Source organism: Helianthus annuus, chromosome 15 (genome assembly GCF_002127325.2).
Source record: "Helianthus annuus cultivar XRQ/B chromosome 15, HanXRQr2.0-SUNRISE, whole genome shotgun sequence".
In the NCBI taxonomy this organism is placed as follows: domain Eukaryota; kingdom Viridiplantae; phylum Streptophyta; class Magnoliopsida; order Asterales; family Asteraceae; genus Helianthus; species Helianthus annuus.
In genome coordinates, this window is record NC_035447.2 from 173757309 (window position 1) to 173780652 (window position 23344).

A 23344-nucleotide genomic window follows, 5' to 3' on the forward strand; every position below is an offset into this window, starting at 1 on the left:
CTCACTGTCTCTAACATCAAAACACATGTTCCTGTCATTTTGGAAAAAGATTCGACCCACTACACTACTCGGAAGACTCTCTTCAAAGTTCATTGTCAGATTTACGAGGTGCTCGATCACCTCGCTGCCAAGCCGGCCACCGCATCTGCTTCTACAACCTCAGACTCTGATAAAGACAAATCCTCCGCAGCCGCAGCCGAGACTTTATGGAAACAACTGGACGCCGTCGTACTCTAGTGGATCTATGCCACCATCTCCATGCCACTTCTGCACACTATTCTCCAACCGGGTCAGACCGCTCATGATGCATGGCTTGTCATTGAAAGTGAGTTTAATGATAATAAAAACACGCGAGCTATTTTTCTTGGTCAAGAGTTCGCCAACTTATGTCTCGAGAATTTCTCGTCCATGGCTGATTATTGTCAACACGCCAAACATCTGGCCGATCAACTGCAAAGCGTTGGCTCTCCGGTTGACGACCGGATGTTAGCCATTAAAATCTTGACCGGCCTAACTGAACAATACGACAGTATCTCTACTGTCCTGCAAAACCGTGATCCTCTCCCAGACTTCAATGAAGTTCGGTCGCGTCTTAACAAGGAATAACAGAAGAAAAAGAGACAGGTTAGTCGCAGTTCTCAATCCGCCACCACTGCACTTGCGGCCACCACCTCCCCGTCGTCCTCCGCCAACCCGCAGCCCCCACCCTCCTTCTTTCCGTCTTCGGACCGTGGCTGTGGACGCTCTCGTGGTGGTCGCGGTCGCGGCCGAGGCCGCTCCTATTCCAGCCGCAACAGTAACAACAACAGTCGCTACAGTGCCCAGCCGCAACCGACTCACCCGTACATCGTCTTCCCAAGCAATTGGACCGCCACTCAGTGGGCCGGCCTCCTCAACCAAAACACTTCGGCCCAGCCTCCTTGTCCCTACCCTTCAAAGCCTAACACTAACTCATCTCCAGGAATATTGGGCTCGCGCCCTGATCAGGCCCATCATGTGAGCTACTCACCCACCGACATCGAGCAGGCACTTTATTCATTGGCACTTAATCAATCTGACCCGGGCGTGATGGATATAGTAGCTACATCTCATTCTGCTAATGAGCAAGGTATATACTCCCCATCTAATTTTAATCCGTGCACTAATAAAAATATAATTGTTGGTAATGGCATGACTATCCCTGTTTTGGCTCAAGGCAACCAGGTCCTACCCCCGCCCTATCCACCTCTTAAACTTAACAATGTCCTGTTTGCCCCGAACCTAATCAAAAACCTAATTTCTGTCCGTCGCCTTACCACCGATAACTTAGTATCTGTTGAATTTGACCCATTTGGTTTTCTTGTGAAGGATCTCAAAACACGGGCTCCTATCCTACGATGCAATAGCACGGGCGATCTTTATCCTCTGACTACACCACTTCCTCTCCAACCTTCTTCACCATCTACTTTTGTTGCCGTGTCTCAAGATCGCTGGCATCAACGTTTGGGTCATCCTGGCAAAAACTTGTTACAGTCTTTGAAACTGTCTTCTTTTGTTGAATTTGGAAAATTTAATAAAACACTTTGTCAATCTTGCATTTTTGGTAAAAGTGTTAAATTGCCATTTTATGATTCTGTCAATTATACTCGTTCAGCTTTTGACATTATACACAGTGACTTATGGACGTCCCCCGTTCTTAGTACGGGTGGTCATGAATATTACATTCTATTTTTGGATGCCCACACAAACTTCTTGTGGACTTATCCCATCTCAGCAAAATCCCAAGTCTTTCAAACATTTGCCACGTTCCATAATCTAATTCATACTCAATTTGAACGTAAAATCAAGCAATTTCAATGTGATAATGGCAAAGAATATGCAAACCAAAATTTTTACAACTTTTGTAACCACAATGGAATGCAATTTTGTTTTTCTTGCCCCTACACGTCCTCCCAAAACGGCAAGGCGGAACGTAAAATCCGCACTATCAATAACATGATTCGTACTCTTCTTGCTCAAGCCTCTTTACCCGCTAACATGTGGCATCATGCTCTTGAAACTGCCACTTATCTTCTCAACATTTTACCAAGCAAACTTCACCAATTTAAATCGCCTACAGCCTTACTTTACAATTGCATTCCCGAATACGACCATCTTCGTGTTTTTGGGTGTCTTTGTTACCCTCTTACAGTGTCCACCACCATCCATAAACTTAACTACCGATCCCACCCATGCGTTTTCCTTGGCTACCCGTCGAACCATCGTGGCTACAAGTGTCTCGATATTACCTCCCATCAACTAATCATCTCGAGACATGTCCACTTTGAGGAATCCATTTTTCCTTACACTATACAGTCACCTACTAAACCCCCTTCCTATGATTTTCTGAACCCAACCATCAACCCACTCGTCTAGGACTACTTATAACAGGCCCAACGATCAAAGCCCAGTAACCAACCCCCTACTCCCTCTATCGCTACACCTCTCGGCCCTCAAACCCCCCAAAGCCCTGGCCCAATAACTGTTGACCACTCCCTTGGTCCACAACATTCACCGGCCCACATCGCCCCCTCCTTCAGCCCAAACTTCCGTTCCCCCTCCTTCCTCGGCCCAGTCTACTGCCCCACCTGTTTCAGCCCAACCTATCGCCCCTTCTTTCTCCGCCCAACTAGATTCAGCCCACTCTCAACCCGACTCGCCAGCCCCACCACACTCACCTCAGCCGACCCATCACCTTCCATCCAACCGTACCATACACACTCGCTCCATGAGTGGTACCGTAAAGCCCAAACAAATCTTTAATCTTACCACGTCCGCTGTCGTTCCTCTTCCAAAAACCCCACAGGTTGCCTTGTCCTCTCCAGAATGGTACGATGCCATGTCCAATGAATTTAGTGTACTTATTAAAAATAAGACCTGAGAGCTTGTACCTAGGACGCCTGACATGAATATCATACGTAGCTTGTGGCTGTTTAAACATAAATACAGGTCTGACGGTAGTTTGGAACGTTACAAGGCCAGATTGGGTTGTGATGGTCGTAAGCAGCAGACGGGTATAGACTGTGGTGAGACGTTTAGTCCGGTTGTCAAACCGTCCACGATTCGGCTGGTCCTCTCTCGTGCATTGTCCAAGTCATGGCCCATTCACCAGTTGGATGTCACTAACGCGTTCTTACATGGGAACTTAGAGGAAACGGTTTATATGCATCAACCCATGGGTTTTTGACACAGAGACTTTCCTGATCATGTTTGTCTACTCAGGAAGTCGTTATATGGTCTCAAATAGGCTCCACGTGCCTGGTACCAGCGGTTCACTGATTTTGTTACTTTACAGGGTTTTCGTCAGAGCAAATCAGATAACTCTCTATTCATCTATCACCATGGTGCTGACATTGCTTATCTTCTTATTCATGTGGACGATATTATTCTTACCACGTCCTCTGAGGCTCTTCGTACACGATTGTTACACACCTTGTCTGGTGAATTTGCAATGAAAGATTTGGGTCCACTTTCATATTTCTTGGGCATACAGGTGGCAAGGACAGGTGATCATATGTTTTTATCTCAGCAGGCGTATGTTAATGACATAATTCATCGGGCTTCTATGGACTCATGCAAATCGGTGGCAACACTTGTCGACACACAGTTAAAGTTATCTGCTGCCTCCGGGCCTTTATACGACGACCCGACTACCTACCGTAGTCTTGCAGGTGCTCTTCAGTATCTCACTTTTACCAGACCAGACATCTCTTATGCGGTTCAACAGATTTGCATGCATATGCACGCTCCTACGATAGATCACTGGAATGCCTTGAAGCGCATTATACGATATCTTCAAGGCACATCTGCTTTTGGACTTCATTTAGGGCCCGTTCCTGATTTACGTTTGGTGGCTTATACTAACGCTGATTGGGCTGGATGTCCTGACACTCGTCGGTCAACATCAGGTTATTGTGTTTATTTGGGTGAAAATCTTATTTCATGGTCTTCTAAGCGTCAGCCGACTATTTCCCGCTCCAGTGCCGAGGCCGAATATAGAGGGGTTGCCAATGTGGTTGCGGATATTTGTTGGTTGCGTAATCTTCTTCTCGACCTTCATCATCCTCTTTCTACTGCCACCTTGGTCTACTGTGACAATGTCAGTGTTGTTTACCTCTCCGGCAACCCAGTTCAGCATCAGAGGACTAAACATATTGAGCTTGACATCCACTTCGTTCGTGAGCAAGTCCAACGTGGCAGTATTCGAGTATTACATGTTTCGTCGCGTCATCAGATTGCTGATATCTTCACAAAGGGTCTTCCACGAGTTCTGTTTGATGATTTTCGTACCAGTCTCAACATTGGACCTCCCGACGTTTCAACTGCGGGGGTGTAATAGCATATAGTTTATATGTAAATTATATGTAAATTATTATCTCCATAAATATAGGAGATTTAGTTGGATTACCTTGTGTTATATAAACCCTTTGTGATTAATGAGATTGAATCATATTCCTTTAAAAATAAATAACATGACATTCAAATATAAAAATAAATTTAAAAAAAAAACCTAATTTAACTATTCGTCGTCGGAATTCACCAAAAGGTGGGGTAAATCTTGTTCTCCAAGATGCTCCACAAGATCATATTTTAGGCTACAATGCGTATCTTCATCAATGAGCTCGTTATAAGCAGTGTCTTTGAAAACGGGCTCGACTGGAGGATCCCGAATATGTACCGTGCAATCGCATTTCCGTCATATGTTAGAATCATATTAAGCATAATAATGCACGCATATACGACCATCCTAATTTTTAACACTCGTAGCACGCATCGGGCGATGAAGTATATGCCATTTTGCCTTTAAAACACCAAAAGCCTGCTTCACGTCTTTTCTTACCGCCTCGTGTTGCCTCTTGAACTTCTTTTCTTTCACAATGTGAGGATACGGAAATGATTTCACAAACACGGACCAAGTAGGGTAGATTCCATCGGTAAGATAGTATCCACGCTTGTACAAGTGGTTGTTCACGTAAAATGGGCATTTTGGTGCAGTTCCATTTCGTTCAGTAAGAAATAACAGAGATTGTTGGAGCACGTTGATGTCGTTTTGTGAACCTGGTGGACCACAAAAAGCATGACAAATCCACAAATCCTGAGAGGCCACCGCTTCAAGCATAACTGTCGGGTGACTGTGATCCCCCCTCATATATTGACCCCGCAACTCTGTTGGACACATTCTCCAAACAAAATGTGTACAATCAAGACTACCCAACATCCCAGGAAGGTGATGTTTCTCCTCATGAGCTTGGTACAAGAGCGCAACGTCGTGGCTAGTAGGTCTACGTAAAAACTCGGAAGCGTATAAATTACATACCGTTTCAGAAAAATTTTCTAGACTTTCTCGGGAAGTCCTTTCGGATATATTTAAATACTCGTCGAACTCGTCTGGAGCGTTACCGGTTGCTAGTTGCTTAATCGCCGAAGTAACTTTTTGCATCGGTGTAAAACTCTTCCTATTACTCGCATCCACGGTGTCTTGAAACCACGAGTTATTCGCTTGCACGTCACTCAAAATTTTTAAAAACAACCTTTTGGACATACGAAACCTTCGACGAAAAACCTCTTCGTTGAATACGGGCTCCTCGACAAAATAATCTCTCAGAAGGTTTTCGTGACATTTCACTCGATCTCGACGGACAAATTTCCTTTTTCTAGAAGTGCCTGTGTCTTCCAGTTCAGCGGCTTCGTTAATAAGATTTTGGAAAAAAAATTAAACTACTATCGCTCGAGGAAGAATCATTGTCTTCACTAATATCAATACTAATATCAATTGGAAGGAATAGCGGTGGTATATCATCCATTGGAAAAATAGAAGAAGTGATTTTTTTTTAAAAAAATAGAGTTGGATGGAGAAGAAAATGGTGAAAAATGATATTGAATGGTATTGTTTTTATAAGGAAAAGTTGTATTTTTTTTTATAAAACGGCTAGTTTAACAGATAGTTTCTTTTTAACGGTCAAATTTCATTAATCTTTGCACTCAATCACATCGGTGACTATACCCCGATTTCCCTCACCGAACACCCACTCACCGATGGTCTTCATCACCACAGTGTGGTCACCGATCGGTGACTCCCCTTTCCCGAATGAGTCCCCGCAAATCATACCGCCTACCCTTATGTATGTTATAGATATAGAGACAAATATATACTCTTTAGAAAACTTACAAAAAAGAAATGACATGTGTATGATAAACCTTGTTTAACGTACCAAAAAAACTAGTACACACGCAAAGTGTTTTTGACATAAAGAAACAATTGTAACAAAAAAATGTACAAAAACAACATTCTTACGTAAAGTGTTTTTGACTTTAAAACACCTCTAACAAGAAAATTGATAAAAACAACATTGTTAATAATTTAGTTTACTTGACATGAAATGAGACATGTTAGGTAGAAAATCGAAAATGTGCGTAACTAGGGGGATTCTTTAAGCTTCCCAACGAGATTTTAATTGGTATCCATGGAGATTTTAATCAGTGGCGGACCTAGAAATTATTTGCTGAGGTACGGATGAGGTGTTCAACCATATTTTCAAGGGGTGCGGTCATGTTTTTTGCCTAAAATATACACTAAATTTGTTTTTTCAAGGGATGCGACCGCCCACCCTGGCCAAAGGGTAGGTCCGCCACTAATTTTAATTGGTATTCGTCTAGTTCATTACAATATCGGTGTGATTCAGGCATTTAGTATAGCAATCGAAAGAGATATGCTCAAGAGAGCATCAACATGTGTTTTATATTTATCTAAACACGATAAAAAAAGAATATCAGTACCGATGTTGTTCGGTTGGTATCAGTTCAGTTCAGTTCAATTACTGGCATTCACTATAACTTACAGTACAATAAAATACTTAATTGCGATATATTTAGAAAACCATATGTGGTACCATTCTTGAAAACAAACTAAGAGTGATCAGCCTTTGTTTATTTAAAACCAATTTCATGCAGGGCAATGGTAAATTTTTTGTACTAATTTCTAGAAGCTTGTTTGAGCATATATAAAGATTTCCTTAGTTTGCAAACTCTTGTCTCGTCATCTTTCTGTATGCCTTGAGGAATCTTCATGTAAAGTCACCATGCAAGAATGCATTCTTTACATCTAATTGGTGAATGACCCAATTCTTCATAACGAAAACGACTAGCAAAGTTCGAACTGTAACTAACTTTGCAATGGGAGCAAACGTCTCATGATAATCGACGCCATCCATCTTGGTAAACCTTTTTGCCAACAGTCGTGTGTTGTATCTTTCTACTTCCCCTTTTAGTTTGTACTTGACTTTGTAAAGCCATTCCATTTAGAGTCTATAACATGTTTTCCCTTTGGCAAATCCTCTAGAGTTCACGTGCCTTTTTCTTCAAATGCTTATACTTCTTTCTTCATGGCTTCAACCCAATTCTCGTTTTGAGCAGCCCGAACATAATATTTGGGCGCCTCGTGCGAACCAATGGCCGCTTAAAAAGCTTTGTGTGAATTAGAGAAATTATTATAAGTGACAAAGTTAGTTAGAGGATGTACCATCGAGGACTGTTGATTGTCGTTGGGCCATGCATGGTCAAAAGATGGGGGAAGGTTCACCTTGTAGTCAGCAAAACACTTTGGTTGAGTTATGTTCCTCTTTTCAAGCATTGGCTCAAGGGTGGAAATGCTATTATTGACAGTTTCATTCGGGTCTAAAGAGCTTCCAAACCCATCCTTAAGTCCAGATCACTTGTAAAGGCTCGATTTGTAGGTCATGCCGCCCCCCCCCCCCCCCCGGGGTCACTTTCTTCTAAGTTTGGGCTATGTTTACTGGGCGCTTGACTTGGTTGGTGGCCGAAGCCCATATTGGCGATTTCAACTTCCCAATTAGCAAGAAATTTAACAATCCGTTCTTGATCATTTTGATTAAACACTGTTCCATAAGGAAAAACATTTTCCAAAAACTTAACATCTCTAGAGATGACCATTTTGTTATTTTTCATATCATAAACCTTGTACCCTTTCATTCCTTTGGAATATCCTAAAAAAGTCAGGTTTACCCCTCATTTCAAACTTGTCCCCTCTAGTTTCTACGCTTCTGCAATAGGCCAGACATCCAAAGACTGGCATATAATCATAGTCGAGTTCTTGGTTGTATAGGACCTCATAAGGAGTCTTTTTTCCTATGACTATGGAGGGCAAATGATTTATGGTATAAGTAGTTGTTAATATGCACCCCCCCCTAAATTTTATAGGCAAATTGGCAAACTTTAAGGCTCTTGGTATTTCAAGGAGGTGTCTATGGTTGCGCTCTACCACCCCATTTTGTTGAGGTATGTGTGTGCAAGTTGTTTCCAACCCAATTACTTCATTAGCATAAAAATTTTGCAACAGGCTTGAGACATATTCACCTTCATTGTCGCACCATATTCTCTTTATTTCTTTACCAAATTGAGGTTTTACCCACTTGTGGAAACCCACCAAACATGTACTCATCTCAAATTTATATATTGGTAAGAACACCCAAACGGCTCTACTGTAGTCATCAATAATGGCAAAAAAAATAACTGAACCATTAAGTGTTAAACCAGTAAAAGATCTAAACCATTAAGAGCTAAACAAACAACTCCTATGACAACGTAATACATCGTAATTTAGTTCTCACTATTTTTTTTTTTTTAATTCTATAAGGTTCTCATTATTTTTTCCATTTTATTCAAATACATTGGGTTACTAGGAACCCACAAATATGAGTAGGATTCGCCCTTTTACATATGTGTAGTATGTATGTATGTATATTGCATGCATGTATGTACGCATGTATGATAGTATGGTACTAAATTACTAATATTGCATGTATGTACGCATGTATGGTACTAATATGATTACGTTACATTATTGGACATGTTGGTGGCGGGACAATTTAGGCAAGTTGTTGATGACCTTTCTAGATAACGAAAAATTATAGCGACACATGATACATAAAAGTTATATAATACTCCGTACTTAATAGTTTTCAATATGACTTAAAGTATCAAACATAATAGATCTTACACAAGTAACTATATAATTGCAACTATGAATTTCACATTTTTTATAATTTGTTTCAAAACAAAATCCACCTTCAAAATAATGAATCAAGATTCTATTTTATACACAGTTGTGGTTAATTATTAATCTTTATTACATTATTTTAAAACTACGTACACATTTTACAACAATTAGTATTATATTATACTATTTAACATTCATTAACTATTTAATAGAATAAAAAAAAACCCAAATTTCAACATTTCTAGGATAGTCACTCCTTCAAGTTTTCTTTAATATATTTGCAATTTGGATATTGTTAAAATATTAAATATTTCAAATAATTGGCTATACTTTAATATCTAAATCAAGTTATGATGATGGACCATGTTTTCATTTATATGGAAAAACTATTGAAAAACGTCTAGAAGGATTAAGACAGGTAAAGGTCATTTTCACTCTTTTTCTTAAAAAAACCCTTGTTGGCATCACAAATCATGTGCATAAGCCTTCATAGGCATGTTTATTGTAAATTTGAAAATCCGCTTATTATATTTGTGAAATATTATAAGTTATAAAACGATTGATGCTAATAAGTATAAATTATTCACGGATGGTCCGAGTTAAAAATCTGATCAGACCGGATGTCGACACTCAGACACGACGGCACGACAGACTGTTTGGTTTAACTTCACTCAAGACTAAATATCGAAAGGCTCAGGTGGTTCCGGCTATCGATTCAACCGGCTAAATTAGGTCATGGACTGCTGATCCATTTTATTTTTCTAAGATGTTCTATTCATTTTATTCTACTTCGTAGACCCGTTTATTTTTTTTAACTTCATTATATAAATATATATATTTTTGTTAAAACATTTAACTCATTGACAACATGTTATAAACCCATCAAATAATAACAGATTTTATTTCTTTTTTTCTTTTTAATTTATTCAGTAGGATCCATAAACTTGTTTCAATTTTGATTCATATATTATTATTTACCTAATGGGACTTGTTGAATCATTTCATTTTATATTTTTCTATATCATCTATATATATATGCTAACTTGTTTTATTTTGTTAATACTTTTATCATATTTTATTATAACATTCTAGATTTCCATCCGTCCTAGTGTTTCCTATTGTTAGACAAACATGCAGGAAATGAGCCAAGACTATTGGTAATTGAGAATGGTGTTTTTCTTCTTGTTATTGTGGGGCTTAAAACGTGGCTCATGCCTCTATATTCATATGTTTGTCATGTTTCTTTCATTAATTAAGGCTTTAATAATGTAACAAGTTAATAATTCATGGTTAGATGAAGGTGAGAGGATGTTGCTCATGCAAGATGAAGGTGAGAGGATGTGTGTTAGGGGGTTTAACGAGCAGGTTCTAACACTACTAAAATGAGTTCAATTGGCTTTTCTTTTAAGCCGGTTTTCCTCTGTTGTGGTTTAACAGGGCCGGCTCTTGGGCCGGTCATCTCGTGTCGTCGCTCAAGGCCCAAATGTTTAAAGGGCCCCAAAGGTTTTTAAAGTATTTTTATATATATTAAGGGGCTGTTTGTTTAGCTCTTAATGGCGCTCTTAATGGTTCAGACCTTTTGCTGGTTCAGCACTTAATGATTCAGACTATTTGTTTCACAAGCAGATGTCTGAATGGTTCAGAAATTAGCCTCTGAATGGTTAAGCATTATACTGAGTTGGAATGGTTAAGACCTTTAATCTAAATTGGTCAGACATTTGCCTTTGAACGGTTAAGCATTATACTGGCTCTTAATTGTTCATACCTCTTACTAGTTCAGCACTTAATAGTTCAGATCTCTTACTGGTTCAGCACTTAACCATTCAGAAGTTGCCAAACAGCCCCTAAGTTATATATTTGTATAAATATTAGAAACAGCCAAGTGGCATCTTTAATGAAAAATTAAAGTAAACCCTCGTATTTTGGGGTTCAGTGTTCACCCTCATCCTATATTTTAGTGAATATGGTTGCAAGTGGAAAACGGTATTATATAATTGTTATTGTTATAAGTATATATGGGGAATCAAATGTGAGGGTTTTTTAAAAAAATGTTGTGGATAAATGTGCATTTTAGTATGGATAAGAATGAGGTTCCACTCTAAAATCTCCTCCAAAATCACAACTATACCGATTTTGCAATCATCATTCTCTCTCCTATAACAATCAACTCATTCACAATTGATCAAAGAAAAAAAAATAAACAAAACAATTGTTGCAAATATTAAATCCAATTATAGGGTAGCGTATGTTTTTGCAATACGCAAGTTTTTCTTAATATCATACTAGCTTAGAACTCCGTGTATTACACGGGTTGAATAAATATAATTTTATATACCAAATAATATATATATATATATATATAGGGGATCGCTAAAATGAAAACCACCTCTAGTTGTAAGAACCATAGGAACCACTTTCTGGCCCTTAGATCAACTAGATGGATGGATGTGATTAAAAGTAGATAATATTAATATTAAAATCTTCTTGTCTTATTATGTCTTTAATATTATAATCCAAAAGAGTATTTAAGTAAAATCACTCTATTTTGTCTTTTTATATATATTAATTTTAAATTATCTTTTTTGTCCTATTCATTAATTAGTTTTTTGACTTAATTATTTTTAATTTATAAACAGATTTCTTTTTGTAACTCAATTTTTTGAAATCAAATTTTTATTATATTTTTTTTAATTTTTAAGATTTTTACGCCCGGCCTTTTCACGCCTCGTTTTTTGACGCGCCGTTTTTTCGCTCGGCTTTTTCACGCTTCGTTTTTTCAACGCGCCGTTTTTGCATTTTGCGCCCCGGTTTTTTACGTTAACGTTATTTACGTTTTACGCGCCGGTTTTTTGCGTTTTACGTCCCGGTTTTTTATGTTAACGTTATTTACGTTTTACGCGCCGGTTTTTTGCGTTTTACGTCCCGGTTTTTACGTCAACGTTTTTTTGCGTTTTACGCACCGATTTTTTACGTTAACGTTTTTTTACGTTTTACACGCCGGTTTTTTTTTACGTTTTACGCACCGTTTTTTTACGTTTTACGCACCGGTTTTTTTACGTTTTACGCACCGGTTTTTTTACGTTTTACACGCCGGTTTTTTGCGTTTTATGCACCGGTTTTTTACGTCAACGTTTTTTACGTTTTACGCGCAGGTTTTTTACGTTTTACGCACCGGTTTTTTTACGTTTTACACGCCGGTTTTTTGCGTTTTACGCACCGGTTTTTTACGTCAACGTTTTTTACGTTTTACGCGCCGGTTTTTTTACATTTTACGCACCGGTTTTTTTAAGTTTTACACGCTGGTTTTTTTACGTTTTACGCACCGGTTTTTTTTACGTTTTACGCACCGTTTTTTTACGTTTTACGCACTGGTTTTTTACGTCAACGTTTTTTTTACTTTTTATGTTTTTAAATTTTACTTTTATGTAAAACTTTTTACGTTTTAAGTTTTACGTTAAACTTTGTTACGTTTTACGTTTTAAACTTTTTACGTAAAACTTTTTACGTTTTACGTTTTACGAAAAACTTTTTACGTTTTACGTTTTTACGTAAAACTTTTTACGTTTTACATTTTACTTTAAAACTTTTTTACGTTTTACGTTAATTTTTTTAATCTTTTTACGTTTTACGTTAAAATTTTTACGTTTTACGTTAAACTTTTTTACGTTTTACGTTTTAAACTTTTTACGTTTTACGTTAACTTTTTACGTTTGACGTAAAAGTTTACGGTTGAACTTTTTTTTCGCAAAGACTTTTTTACACAAAAACTTGTTTACGCAAGACGAACGCACCCATAAATCGCAAAGTCGGTAGGTGTCTCGGATATATTTTTATCGTCATCGACTGGGGAAAAGAATATAAAAAACCAACAACAATAAAACAAAAGAGTATCTCGAAAAAAACGGGGTTTGGCTCAGATTTTTTCCGATAATTAAAAAGGCTGCAAAGTGGGGTTGCAGGTTCAAAAACCTACCCTCCGCCGTCCTTGCCGCGCCATCGTCATCAAAATCTATTTTTTTTTTCATCATCGCCATCCAATCCAAAACATATCAACCCCACAGTCACTGATCAAATAAGAACAAACCAGATTCAAACCACAAGATTCAAAACCAACAAGATTCAAACCCAACAGAAACCCAGTTCATCAAAAAAGCACCCAGTTCATCAACAAAAACCTAGATTCAAACCCAACAAAAACCCAGTAACAATAACAACCAAACATGATGTAGATACCCAAAAATTAAATCAAAAAGGAAACCCCATCAACAATAACAAAATGATGTACATACCCAAAATCAAAAACCCAGATTCAACATGAACAAACATTCAAAGCCCAGATTCAACAGAATCAAACCCAGAGAGTCAAACCCCCAAGAACACCCATCAGATTCAAAAAAACCCAGAAAAATCAAGAACACCCATCAACAAAAACACTTACCCACCGACGCACCATTGCCCCTGAAACCACCACCACCACTGACGCCGTTCTCCGCCACCGCCAATCGCCGCCGTCCCCTCGCTACGGTCAACACCACCACCACAACATCAAATCGGTCTTCATCTTCATCCCAGATGAAGAATAGTGGTTGGGGTTTTTGTGACAATCGGTCTTCATCTTCATCCCGCGAATAACTTCATCTTTGTGGTGATTGCGGCGACGGAGGGGCAGCTGTGGGGTGGCGGCTCCGCCGTGAAACGGAGCTTCCGTTTCTGTTCTCCGGCCTTGCCGTCGATGTGTGCCGCCACCACCACAGTGGTGGCCGGTCGTTTATTTGAGCAGGGGTGGGGGGAGGGTTGAGTGGTCGCCTGATGTATATATCGAGTGGGAGAGATGATGGTTCTAGTTGCCTGTGATTTTCTTCAAGAGAGAGAGAATGAGAGACAAAAATGAAGATAAATGAAGAAGAACCTGAGATTTAAAGAGAGAGGAGAGAAGGTGCTTTAAATGAAGAGAGATAATGAGATTTGATGTTTTGGGTAAATGACTAATATACCCTTTCTGTTGGCATGTTCTAATTGGTTGAAAGTGGTTCTCGCGGTTCTTACAACTCGAGGTGGTTTTCATTCTAGCGGCTCCCTATATATATATATATATATATATATATAGAGAGAGAGAGAGAGTAAGGTTAACATACAAAAAGCCTTATCATACATCACGTAGGAGACAATGGTAACCGTTGGATCAGGGGTATAATCACGCATGGGACCACATAATCACGCATGGGACCGCATAATCACGCATGGGACTATAATCACGCACGTTCTATGATAATAACGCACGTTATATTTTTTGTCATGTATGTTAATGTAGGTTAAGCCTTGAAGTACATTATACTTTCCCTATATATATATATATAGGGGGCTGCTAGAATGGTTTTCATTTTAGCGATCCCCTACATAGGGGGCTGCTAGAATGAGAACCACCCCGAGTTGTAAGAACCGCGAGAACTACACCCCACGGAGCGCCGTTCGCCATGATTTTTTTTTTACAAGTAGATGTGTGTATTATAAACACAGTCGTAAAAAATCATGGCGAACGGCGCTCCGTGGGGTGTAGTTTTTTACACCACAAGTTTGGTGTTTTTTAATTTTTTTTCTTTTTTCTTTTTTTTTCACCAAACTTGTGGTGTAAAAAACTACACCCCACGGAGCGCCGTTCGCCATGATTTTTTACGGCTGTGTTTATAATACACACATCTACTTGTAAAAAAAAATCATGGCGAACGGCGCTCCGTGGGGTGTAGTTCTCGCGGTTCTTACAACTCGAGGTGGTTCTCATTCTAGCGGCTCCCTATATATATATATATAGGGGGCTGCTAGAATGAAAACCACCCCGAGTTGTAAGAACCGCGAGAACTACACCCCACGGAGCGCCGTTCGCCATGATTTTTTTTACAAGTAGATGTGTGTATTATAAACACAGCCGTAAAAAATCATGGCGAACGGCGCTCCGTGGGGTGTAGTTTTTTACACCACAAGTTTGGTGTTTTTTAATTTTTTTTCTTTTTTCTTTTTTTTTCACCAAACTTGTGGTGTAAAAAACTACACCCCACGGAGCGCCGTTCGCCATGATTTTTTACGGCTGTGTTTATAATATACACATCTACTTGTAAAAAAAAATCATGGCGAACGGCGCTCCGTGGGGTGTAGTTCTCGCTGTTCTTACAACTCGAGGTGGTTTTCATTCTAGCGGCTCCCTATATATATATATATATATATATATATATATATATATATATATATATATATATATAGGATAAGATCATTTCAGAACCAAAAAAACTTACAGAACCTGCAGAACTCTTTAGAGCCACTCATTTTATTTTATTTTATTTTTCATTAGTTTATCAATCAATTTATTTTATTTTATTTTTCATTAGTTTATCAATCAAGGGTATTAAAGTAAATTTACACATACAAAATTATCACATTTTTTATATCCCATATTCACTTTATTTCAAAAGTTTGCTTTTAAATCAATTCATGTTTTTTTTTTTTCTCAAATCTAGATATAAACAAATCAACGCAAACGTAAAGAGTTTTATCACACACATTAGCCAAATCTTACATATCCTCAAAAATCTATTATTCATATATCGTGGTTTATCACTATTTTAAAAGTTTGAGTTCAGATCAGTTCCTTTTTTTACTCATGTTTACATCTAAACAATCCTTTAAAGATATGAAGTTGAGGCTAATTACATTTGCAAAGTTCCGATTTGTTTCATCCAATCAATACGTAATGGTTGGCCATAAACAATTTTTTTGGTACTTCATTCATTCTAAATTTTCGAGGTTTGTCATGTGTATACATTCAATCTTTTGTCACTCATTTAAATCTTTTAAATCTGTTGTAAGATATTGATTTATTTATATATGTTGATCTTGCCTTATTTGTTTCTTCTTAGCAATGGATCCACACAAGTCAAAGTATGTTATTTTCAAATATAAATATATAATACACATATCTAAACATCTAATATTACATAAATATCGTATATTACACATTAAAGTTTCATATCTGTAAACTACTTACGTAATTAACCAAGTTTTATATTTTGGAATATAATACACATATGTAAGCATCTGATGTTACATAATTTTTTTTTTTAATTTATAACTATATTCTATTTTTCATTTTATTTTTTATTATTTATTAATAAACAGGTAATTTACATCGAGATAATTGGTAAAGTTATGTAAATGAGTTATTTACATATATGTAAAACATATGAGATGTATATATGTAATGCATATACATGTACGTAAACGTAAAAAAACATTATAGTTTACATGTTTTTTTTTTTTTTTTTTTTTTTTTTTGTCAAATTACCATGTGTATTTCACATATTTACATATTTATGTATCTGTAATCGTTTTGTTTACATATACGTAAATCTGTTACTTGCATATATGTAAGGAACTATTTACATATGTGTATTTATTTACATTACATTTACATATATGGTGTTTACATGGTAAACATATATAGATAACTCTAGCTTAAACGGGTAGACATTTATTAAATATATATATATATATATATATATATATATATATATATATATATATATATATATATATATAACATTTCTAAAAGTACCAGATTAAACTTCTCGAAGAAACATATTCCCACATTGTATATGGCCCATTGTGATTTGAAATATAACAGTAAAACTAAAGAGTGTTTCGAAAACATAACTTTCATTTTTTTTTTCTGCTCCATTGTTTCTTCATCACCGTATTTCTTTGCAAGTAATGAAGTATGTTGTCTATCTTTATCAAAATGTTTATTTTTGTTTTCTAAAATCATCATGTCCATTTCTGTTATATTTACACATAAGTAACTATCTAAAAATCCTAGGAATGGAATTAAAAATCAAAGGCAGTACATATATGTAATTATTAATTAAAAAAACGATCTCATAAAAGTGCAAAATCCTAATTAATTGATGGGAAATTGACACTGTACGTGGATAGAGGTTGAAAATGAAATAATGAAGCGTGAATATAGATTGATGGAGAAATAGTCGGGATATGTTTGACTGTATTTCAAATTCAGTTGAAGTTTTTCTTTACATTTTTACCCTTAAGCCTTTAAATGTCTCTTTAAAGTTCTATTAATTACAATTTTACCCTAACCTATTTTCAACCATTGATTAACTAAATCAATGATTTAAAAGAGTTCTTAAGAGTTCTGCGTAAAATGTGAATTCTGCAAAGAATTCAACCCTATATATATATATATATATATATATCTTTAAAAATATTGTTTATTACACGGGTTGAATAAATATAATTTTATGTATCAAAAAATAAAACAATATATATTTAAAAATCTCGTTTATTACATGGGTTGAATAAATGTAATTTTATATATTAAATAATAATGTTGTATTTTTAAGAACCCCGTATATTATACGGGTTGAGTAAATTTAATTTTATATATTAAATAATGAAAAAAAGTTAAATTTTTAAGAAACTCATGTATTATACATGTTGACCACATGTAATTTTATATACCAAACAATAAAAAGTTATATTTTATAAACCATATGGATTATATGGATTAAATAAATCTAATTTTATATACTACATAATAAAAAAGAGTTATATTTTTAAAAACCCCGTGTATTACACGAGTTGCATAAATGTAATTTTGTATAGTAAAAAATAAAAATGTTATATATTTAAAAAACCTGTTTATCACATGGGTTGAATGAATCTAATAAAAATGTATATCTTAAAAAAAAAACGGATATAGTCGATATATGATGGATGAAGTGATTGCAGTGATGGTTCTTATTAGTTCGACTAATGGTTTATACATATGACTTGGTTTTATTCATTTATTCGTCCCCTTCTTAGTTATATATAAAAGTTGAAGTTTTGCAATACATATAAATATCCAAAGTGTAAGACTTAATTTAAAAATAATAATAATAATAATAATAATAATAATAATAATAATAATAACAATAATAATAATAATAATAACTCCATAGCCATCACCTTCTACTAAATAACGAAACTAATATCATGCTTTTAGCTTTATTGATAAAAATATAAGAATATCTTGTCATTAAAATATAAAATCTAACATTACATTAATTTATATTTAGCGTATATATCTTTTGTTAATTTTAGGATAAATAATTTAGAAATCTGATAAATATTTTAAAATATTAGATTATCTCCTATACGAATTGTTTAAATTTATATTAAATTTAATTTTATAATTATCTTTTAATTGATAGCTTCAATGAATGACATGTGTCCTCTTATTGGTTTCTTTTATTATATAGTATAGATGTTTACGATTACATTACTTGATTTCATGTAAACTGATCTCATTAGACATGAAAATTATAAATACAAGTTATTTTATGATGAATGATTGTTTAACATGAATGATTTAACACTATTTTCGCCTTTTTTATGTGTATACATATATGTAGACATATGTGTCTACATATATGTAGACACTTTGGTGCACCAAGTTCATATCGTATTTTGAACTTAACTCTTTTTGGAGGAATAAATGAACTTTAATTTTACAAAGAAGATAATTGAATTTAGCATTAGAATTTACATTTAAGGTTTAACTTTAGGGTTTGGTTTTATGGTCAAAAGCCGCTGGAATGAGTTCATCAAAATTCGTTTGTGCAAGATATTGGATTTATAAAATCCTTCTTTATCTTTCTTAGGAAGCACATGATTCATAACGAATCCTTCCTTCCTCCCCCCCCCCCCCCCCTCTCTCTGTATGTGTGTGTGTAGAGGGCTACACCCTCCTTCACTTGCCTTTTCCAAATTCCAGATGGTCCCTCGTTTGTCAATTTCTCGCTCACAATGGGGCATTGATTATTTTTATATATTTATTATTACTATTATTATTATCATTATTATTTTTTGCAATGTGGCCCATATTGTCGGAGGTGTCTCTAGGAGACGGAAAAATAAAAGATCCAACTTAAAACGAGCATGACTTCTAGAGTTCTAGTCCATTTAGAATTATGAATCTTACAAGATATGGCAAATATCCTAAGGTTTGGATACACTTGATAGATGGTAGTACGCAATTCACCTCATCTTTATCACTTGAACCATCAAGTGATCAAATGAGTTGCGGCGGTATATCACTTGTCACTTAAGCCGCCCCTCACTTCCCAAGAAATTTCCCACGCTTTCTTCCACCAACGTATTATGCCCGGGTTAACCATCACGTGAAATCATCAGTTGACCATGATCAACCCATAGATGATGTATCACTTGATCTTGAAGCTTAAGTTTAAAAGAAATTTCTCCAAATTAACTTTCACCCATTCTTCTCTTTCGAGTTGTATGAGCCAATATTTTGAGTAAATTGCCATTTTAGTTCCTGAAGTTTGACTAAAATTGTCACATTAGTCTAAATAATTTTTTCTTGCCATTTTAGTCCAATAGTTTTGTTTTCTGCCATTTTAGTCACTGACTTTTGTCATTTTTTGCTATTTTCATCGACCGCCACCTCCCACCACCCACCCCATCACAACCTTCTATCATCGCCACCACCTGCCTGCACCATCACCACCCACCCCACCACCATCACCACCCACCATTTCCACCACCGCCGACCACTTTTCCGCCACCCACGTCATCAACCAACACCGCCGCCATCATCGTTAAACCAACAACCGCCGCCATCGTCTTCACTATAAACCACACAACACCATCCCCATATCATCGCGCTTGCAAAAAAAGAAAGAAAAATGTGGTTTGACCAGAATTCACCTAAGTTAACTAAATTTCTTGAATGGAGTTAGTGGGTTAGATGAAAATGGTAAAAAAATAACCAAAGTCAAGGACTAAAATAATAGAAAACAAAACTATTTGTACTAAAATGGTAAGAAAAAAACTATTTGAAAGTGTCAATTTTGATGAAACCTCATAGACTAAAAATGAGAATTTACTCCCAATATTTTGGTCACCCAATCTTCTGGATGATGTAAAAGAGTTGTATTTTGGATCATATAAATTATTATAACTATTTATTCATATATCTTTGTTTAATATTATTCTTATAGTATTAGAAAACAAATAACTGATACTCGATCACGTGATAACGGTGACAGGTTACGTTGCCCTTTTTTTGCGTGACGGGCTGTAAATTGTAATAGTCCAAAACCATATGTCAACTCCCAATACTGCCGCCATGAAAAAATAATAATAATTCTCGACATACTGCATTAATTTATGGTGTTATAATATTTTTAATTAAAACGTATCGAAACCTGATCTTAATATATGTTTTATTTATTTTTATCTAACATCAGTTTTAAATTATATTTTGACAATTAAATTAAAGACATACACATCAGTTTTAAATTATATTTTGACAATGAAAGTAAGACATACAAAGATATTAAACATCTCTTAGAAAGCTTTCGCTGTTGACAAGAAACAAAGACAACAACAAAAGGTTAGAATAAAAGCCTTTGACGGCAAATGGTAGCTTGTAATTGTTGACGTAGCAGCAGATAGGGTTGTAAATGAACTGAATAAACACGAACAAGTATTAAGAAATGAGTTTGTTTATGAACTGTTTACGAACGCTTGCCGAACGAGAATTCTTATTTGTGTTCGTTCATTGAGGAAATGAATGTGTTTATGGATTGTTTATGAACACTTATGACTTACCAAACACAAACGAACTCAAACAAATGTTCATGAACTTAAATGAACATAGATGAATACACAAGAATATATATATATTTATTTTAGAATAAAATTTGTATTTTTATCATAAAGATTACGTAGAATCCACTAAAATATAAATAAACACTTTTAATAAAGATGGAGGTTCAGTGAGCTCAACTTTTAATACTATCAAGGCCCACCTCGTTCAGATCAGTTGCTTGAAACTCTACCAAAACCCATCAAGTTCTCTCTTGAACCTGTTCTTTGAGCTTGCATAAATCATTTCGCTCCTCACCCCTGCGGTATTTGGGCACCATTCAAAACAAATTACCATCATAATTACTGAGGTGGCAATTTCGACTCATTTACTTATGATTTGGGTTCCTTTTTAAACTGAAACCAACCTACAAGAGGTGGCACAGTGGTATGCACATGATTCCCCTCAAGTAGAGGTCTCAAGTTTGAATCCAGCTTCTACCGCTTTCATGCCTATCCCTGAAGACCAATTCACTAGCATAAGCTACGCTGTACATGGCCCCGTTGGTTAAATGATACTAGTGAGGCCCACTGCACATTAAATATGTGGGTTAAATGAGTCGTGTTCACCATTGGAGTTGATGGTCCATTGACAAAGACAAAGCTTTTATGAACATCTAAGTTTGAAGGTCTTGGGTGAAGTCTCACAGATGACAAGATTAAAAAACATCGTCGTTCTAAGAAAAAAAATAAGTTGTGCTCGAGTTACACGATTTTTAGTTTATGTGAATTACTGTTGTTTGCCACGGTGAAGCGGCTGGCCTCTATGGCTGTAGTAATGACCCGATAACCGGGCCAGTTGACCCGGCCCACATATTGGTTGTGTTCAGGTTGAACAATTCAATCCGTAACGTGTTAACACCACACAGTTGACACAAGTGCTACTTTTGCAATTACATATTTTTCGTGTTCAAAAAATGTTGAATATTTTAATATAATACGTAAGCTAATGATGATAAGGCCGGAGGGTGTGGGGGCGCCACCTCCGTCAAGTCATCAACTATAGCGCCTTGGGGCGCTATACCTTCACACCCGGGAATTCAAGAGGGGGCGCCATTGATGGGGCTCCATCATGGTAACGAGGGAGAAGAGCTTTATGAGGTGGGGCCCACTTGATTTAAACCAATGAAATCTTTTTTTTTTTATTTTGTTTAATAGGGGGCTCCATCCACACTATGCAAATTAAAGGGGGGTGTGATAAAGCCCCATGGCTGAGGTGGATCCTAGGTGGCGCTAACGTGGCCTGATAAAGCCCCTAGGGGGCTCCAACCACACCCTCCAGCCTAATAATGTGTAGAGTAAATTACTTTTTGAGTCACTATGTTTTAGTGGTTTTAACCACTTGAGTCCAAAATCAAAAGTAGAAGCGTTAAAAATTAGACTCAAAACGTTATAAAATAAGCGGTTAGGGACTCAGGATGTTAAACATTTTAATTTTGGATTCAAGTGGTTAAAACTACTAAAACACAAGGACTTAAAAAGTAATTTACTCTAATGTGTAATTAGATATCTAATGACAAATAGATAAACATTTTAATCATCTTAGTGTCTTTATGTCATAGAATGAGATAATCAAACTAGCGGTATCAAAGTATATGATAAATGTCTTACTTCTAAATTGACTTTGGGTTTTAGTCACATTATGGATATTGGTGTTTTAGTAGTAGATTTAGGAGTGTGAGAATTAACTCTTCTATGAAAACAACAGCATACTAATTGATCATTTAAAAAGATAATGGAAAATAAATGGGCCTGGCGTTAACACACCTGGGTCGAGACTGTTCGGTTGGGCTGCAATGTGATGGTCTTGTGCATTTTATTTGTGGGCCGATTAGTATGTTTAAATTTAATTGTAGTTTTGTGTTTTTTTTTTTTTTTTTTTTTTTTTGAAAAGCCAACAAATTTTATTAAACTTGGACTAACAAACGTTAGACCACACCAAGAAACATACAGTACATAATTGTAGTTTTGTTAATGGCTAAACTTGCACACCATACGGATTGAACCTGTTTAGTTATTTTAATTTAGGTGTACTTCTTTTTAACTAATTGCACTTTTATTTTATTATCTAATTTTAGTTTGTATAAAAAATAGTATATAAATAAGTAAGTAATGATTAAAAAATAATTCGGGCGTTGTAAAACTAGTGAAACAATTAAACTGTGCGGTGAAAAAAAGTAAATGAAAATAGTCGGGTAGTGTGTCATTGAAAAAAATGAAAGCATAACAAATAGCCTTAGAAAAGTACTATGTTTAGTCACGTGTCATGTCCAACATAACCTAGCATATAACAAGTTGTTACTAAAGAGAACTTACTAGTATTATTAATAAATCATGTTAGAAACTCATGTATTACATAGGTTAAATTGATAAAATATTAAATAATTGGTAATGAAGATTTATAGATTAAAAATGATATTTTAAGATAAGATATGATTGAAATTACGTATAAAAAATAAAATGAAAGAGTGAAATAAGAGAAGCAGAAAAAAGAATCGAGCGATGTGAAATAACATTGATGATAAATGTATAGATATTTAATTGAATTTATTTAGTAAAAAAGAGTTTTATATGGTTAATTTGAGGCAGCTCAAA

General features: G+C 35.8%; 3 protein-coding genes across 3 annotated transcripts; 2 read left to right on the forward strand and 1 right to left on the reverse strand.

The window, feature by feature from the left end:
• The first annotated feature begins 258 nt into the window (after nucleotides 1-258).
• LOC110896319 lies at nucleotides 259-606 on the forward strand. The gene has a single exon (XM_022143741.1). It carries the CDS (start codon nucleotides 259-261, stop codon nucleotides 604-606), a length of 348 nt encoding a protein of 115 aa, XP_021999433.1.
• A 2317-nt stretch (nucleotides 607-2923) lies between these two features.
• LOC110896334 (uncharacterized mitochondrial protein AtMg00810-like) lies at nucleotides 2924-4354 on the forward strand. The gene is made up of 2 exons (XM_022143746.1): nucleotides 2924-3175; nucleotides 3266-4354. Exons 1-2 carry the CDS (start codon nucleotides 2924-2926, stop codon nucleotides 4352-4354), a joined length of 1341 nt encoding a protein of 446 aa, XP_021999438.1.
• Nucleotides 4355-4765: 411 nt separating this feature from the next.
• LOC110896346 lies at nucleotides 4766-19720 on the reverse strand. Its single transcript, XM_022143754.1, has 3 exons — nucleotides 19633-19720; nucleotides 6053-6130; nucleotides 4766-5703 (listed from the first exon to the last, which is right to left on the reverse strand). Exons 1-3 carry the CDS (start codon nucleotides 19718-19720, stop codon nucleotides 4766-4768), a joined length of 1104 nt encoding a protein of 367 aa, XP_021999446.1.
• Between the last annotated feature and the right edge of the window lie 3624 nt (nucleotides 19721-23344).

Bases quoted from the DNA above. Each gene is read 5' to 3' on its own strand.
- LOC110896334 (XM_022143746.1), top strand. From the start codon at position 2,924: ATGAATATCATACGTAGCTTGTGGCTGTTTAAACATAAATACAGGTCT. The intron at 3,176-3,265 runs GTTTATATGCAT...GGTCTCAAATAG, and splicing joins ATGGGAACTTAGAGGAAACG to GCTCCACGTGCCTGGTACCA.
- LOC110896346 (XM_022143754.1), bottom strand. From the start codon at position 19,720: ATGGCGGCGGTTGTTGGTTTAACGATGATGGCGGCGGTGTTGGTTGAT. The intron at 6,131-19,632 runs GTGGGTGGTGAT...ACATAAGGGTAG, and splicing joins GGTCGGCGGTGGTGGAAATG to GCGGTATGATTTGCGGGGAC. The intron at 5,704-6,052 runs GTGAGTGGGTGT...TTATTAACGAAG, and splicing joins TGTGGTGATGAAGACCATCG to CCGCTGAACTGGAAGACACA.
- LOC110896319 (XM_022143741.1), top strand. From the start codon at position 259: ATGCCACTTCTGCACACTATTCTCCAACCGGGTCAGACCGCTCATGAT.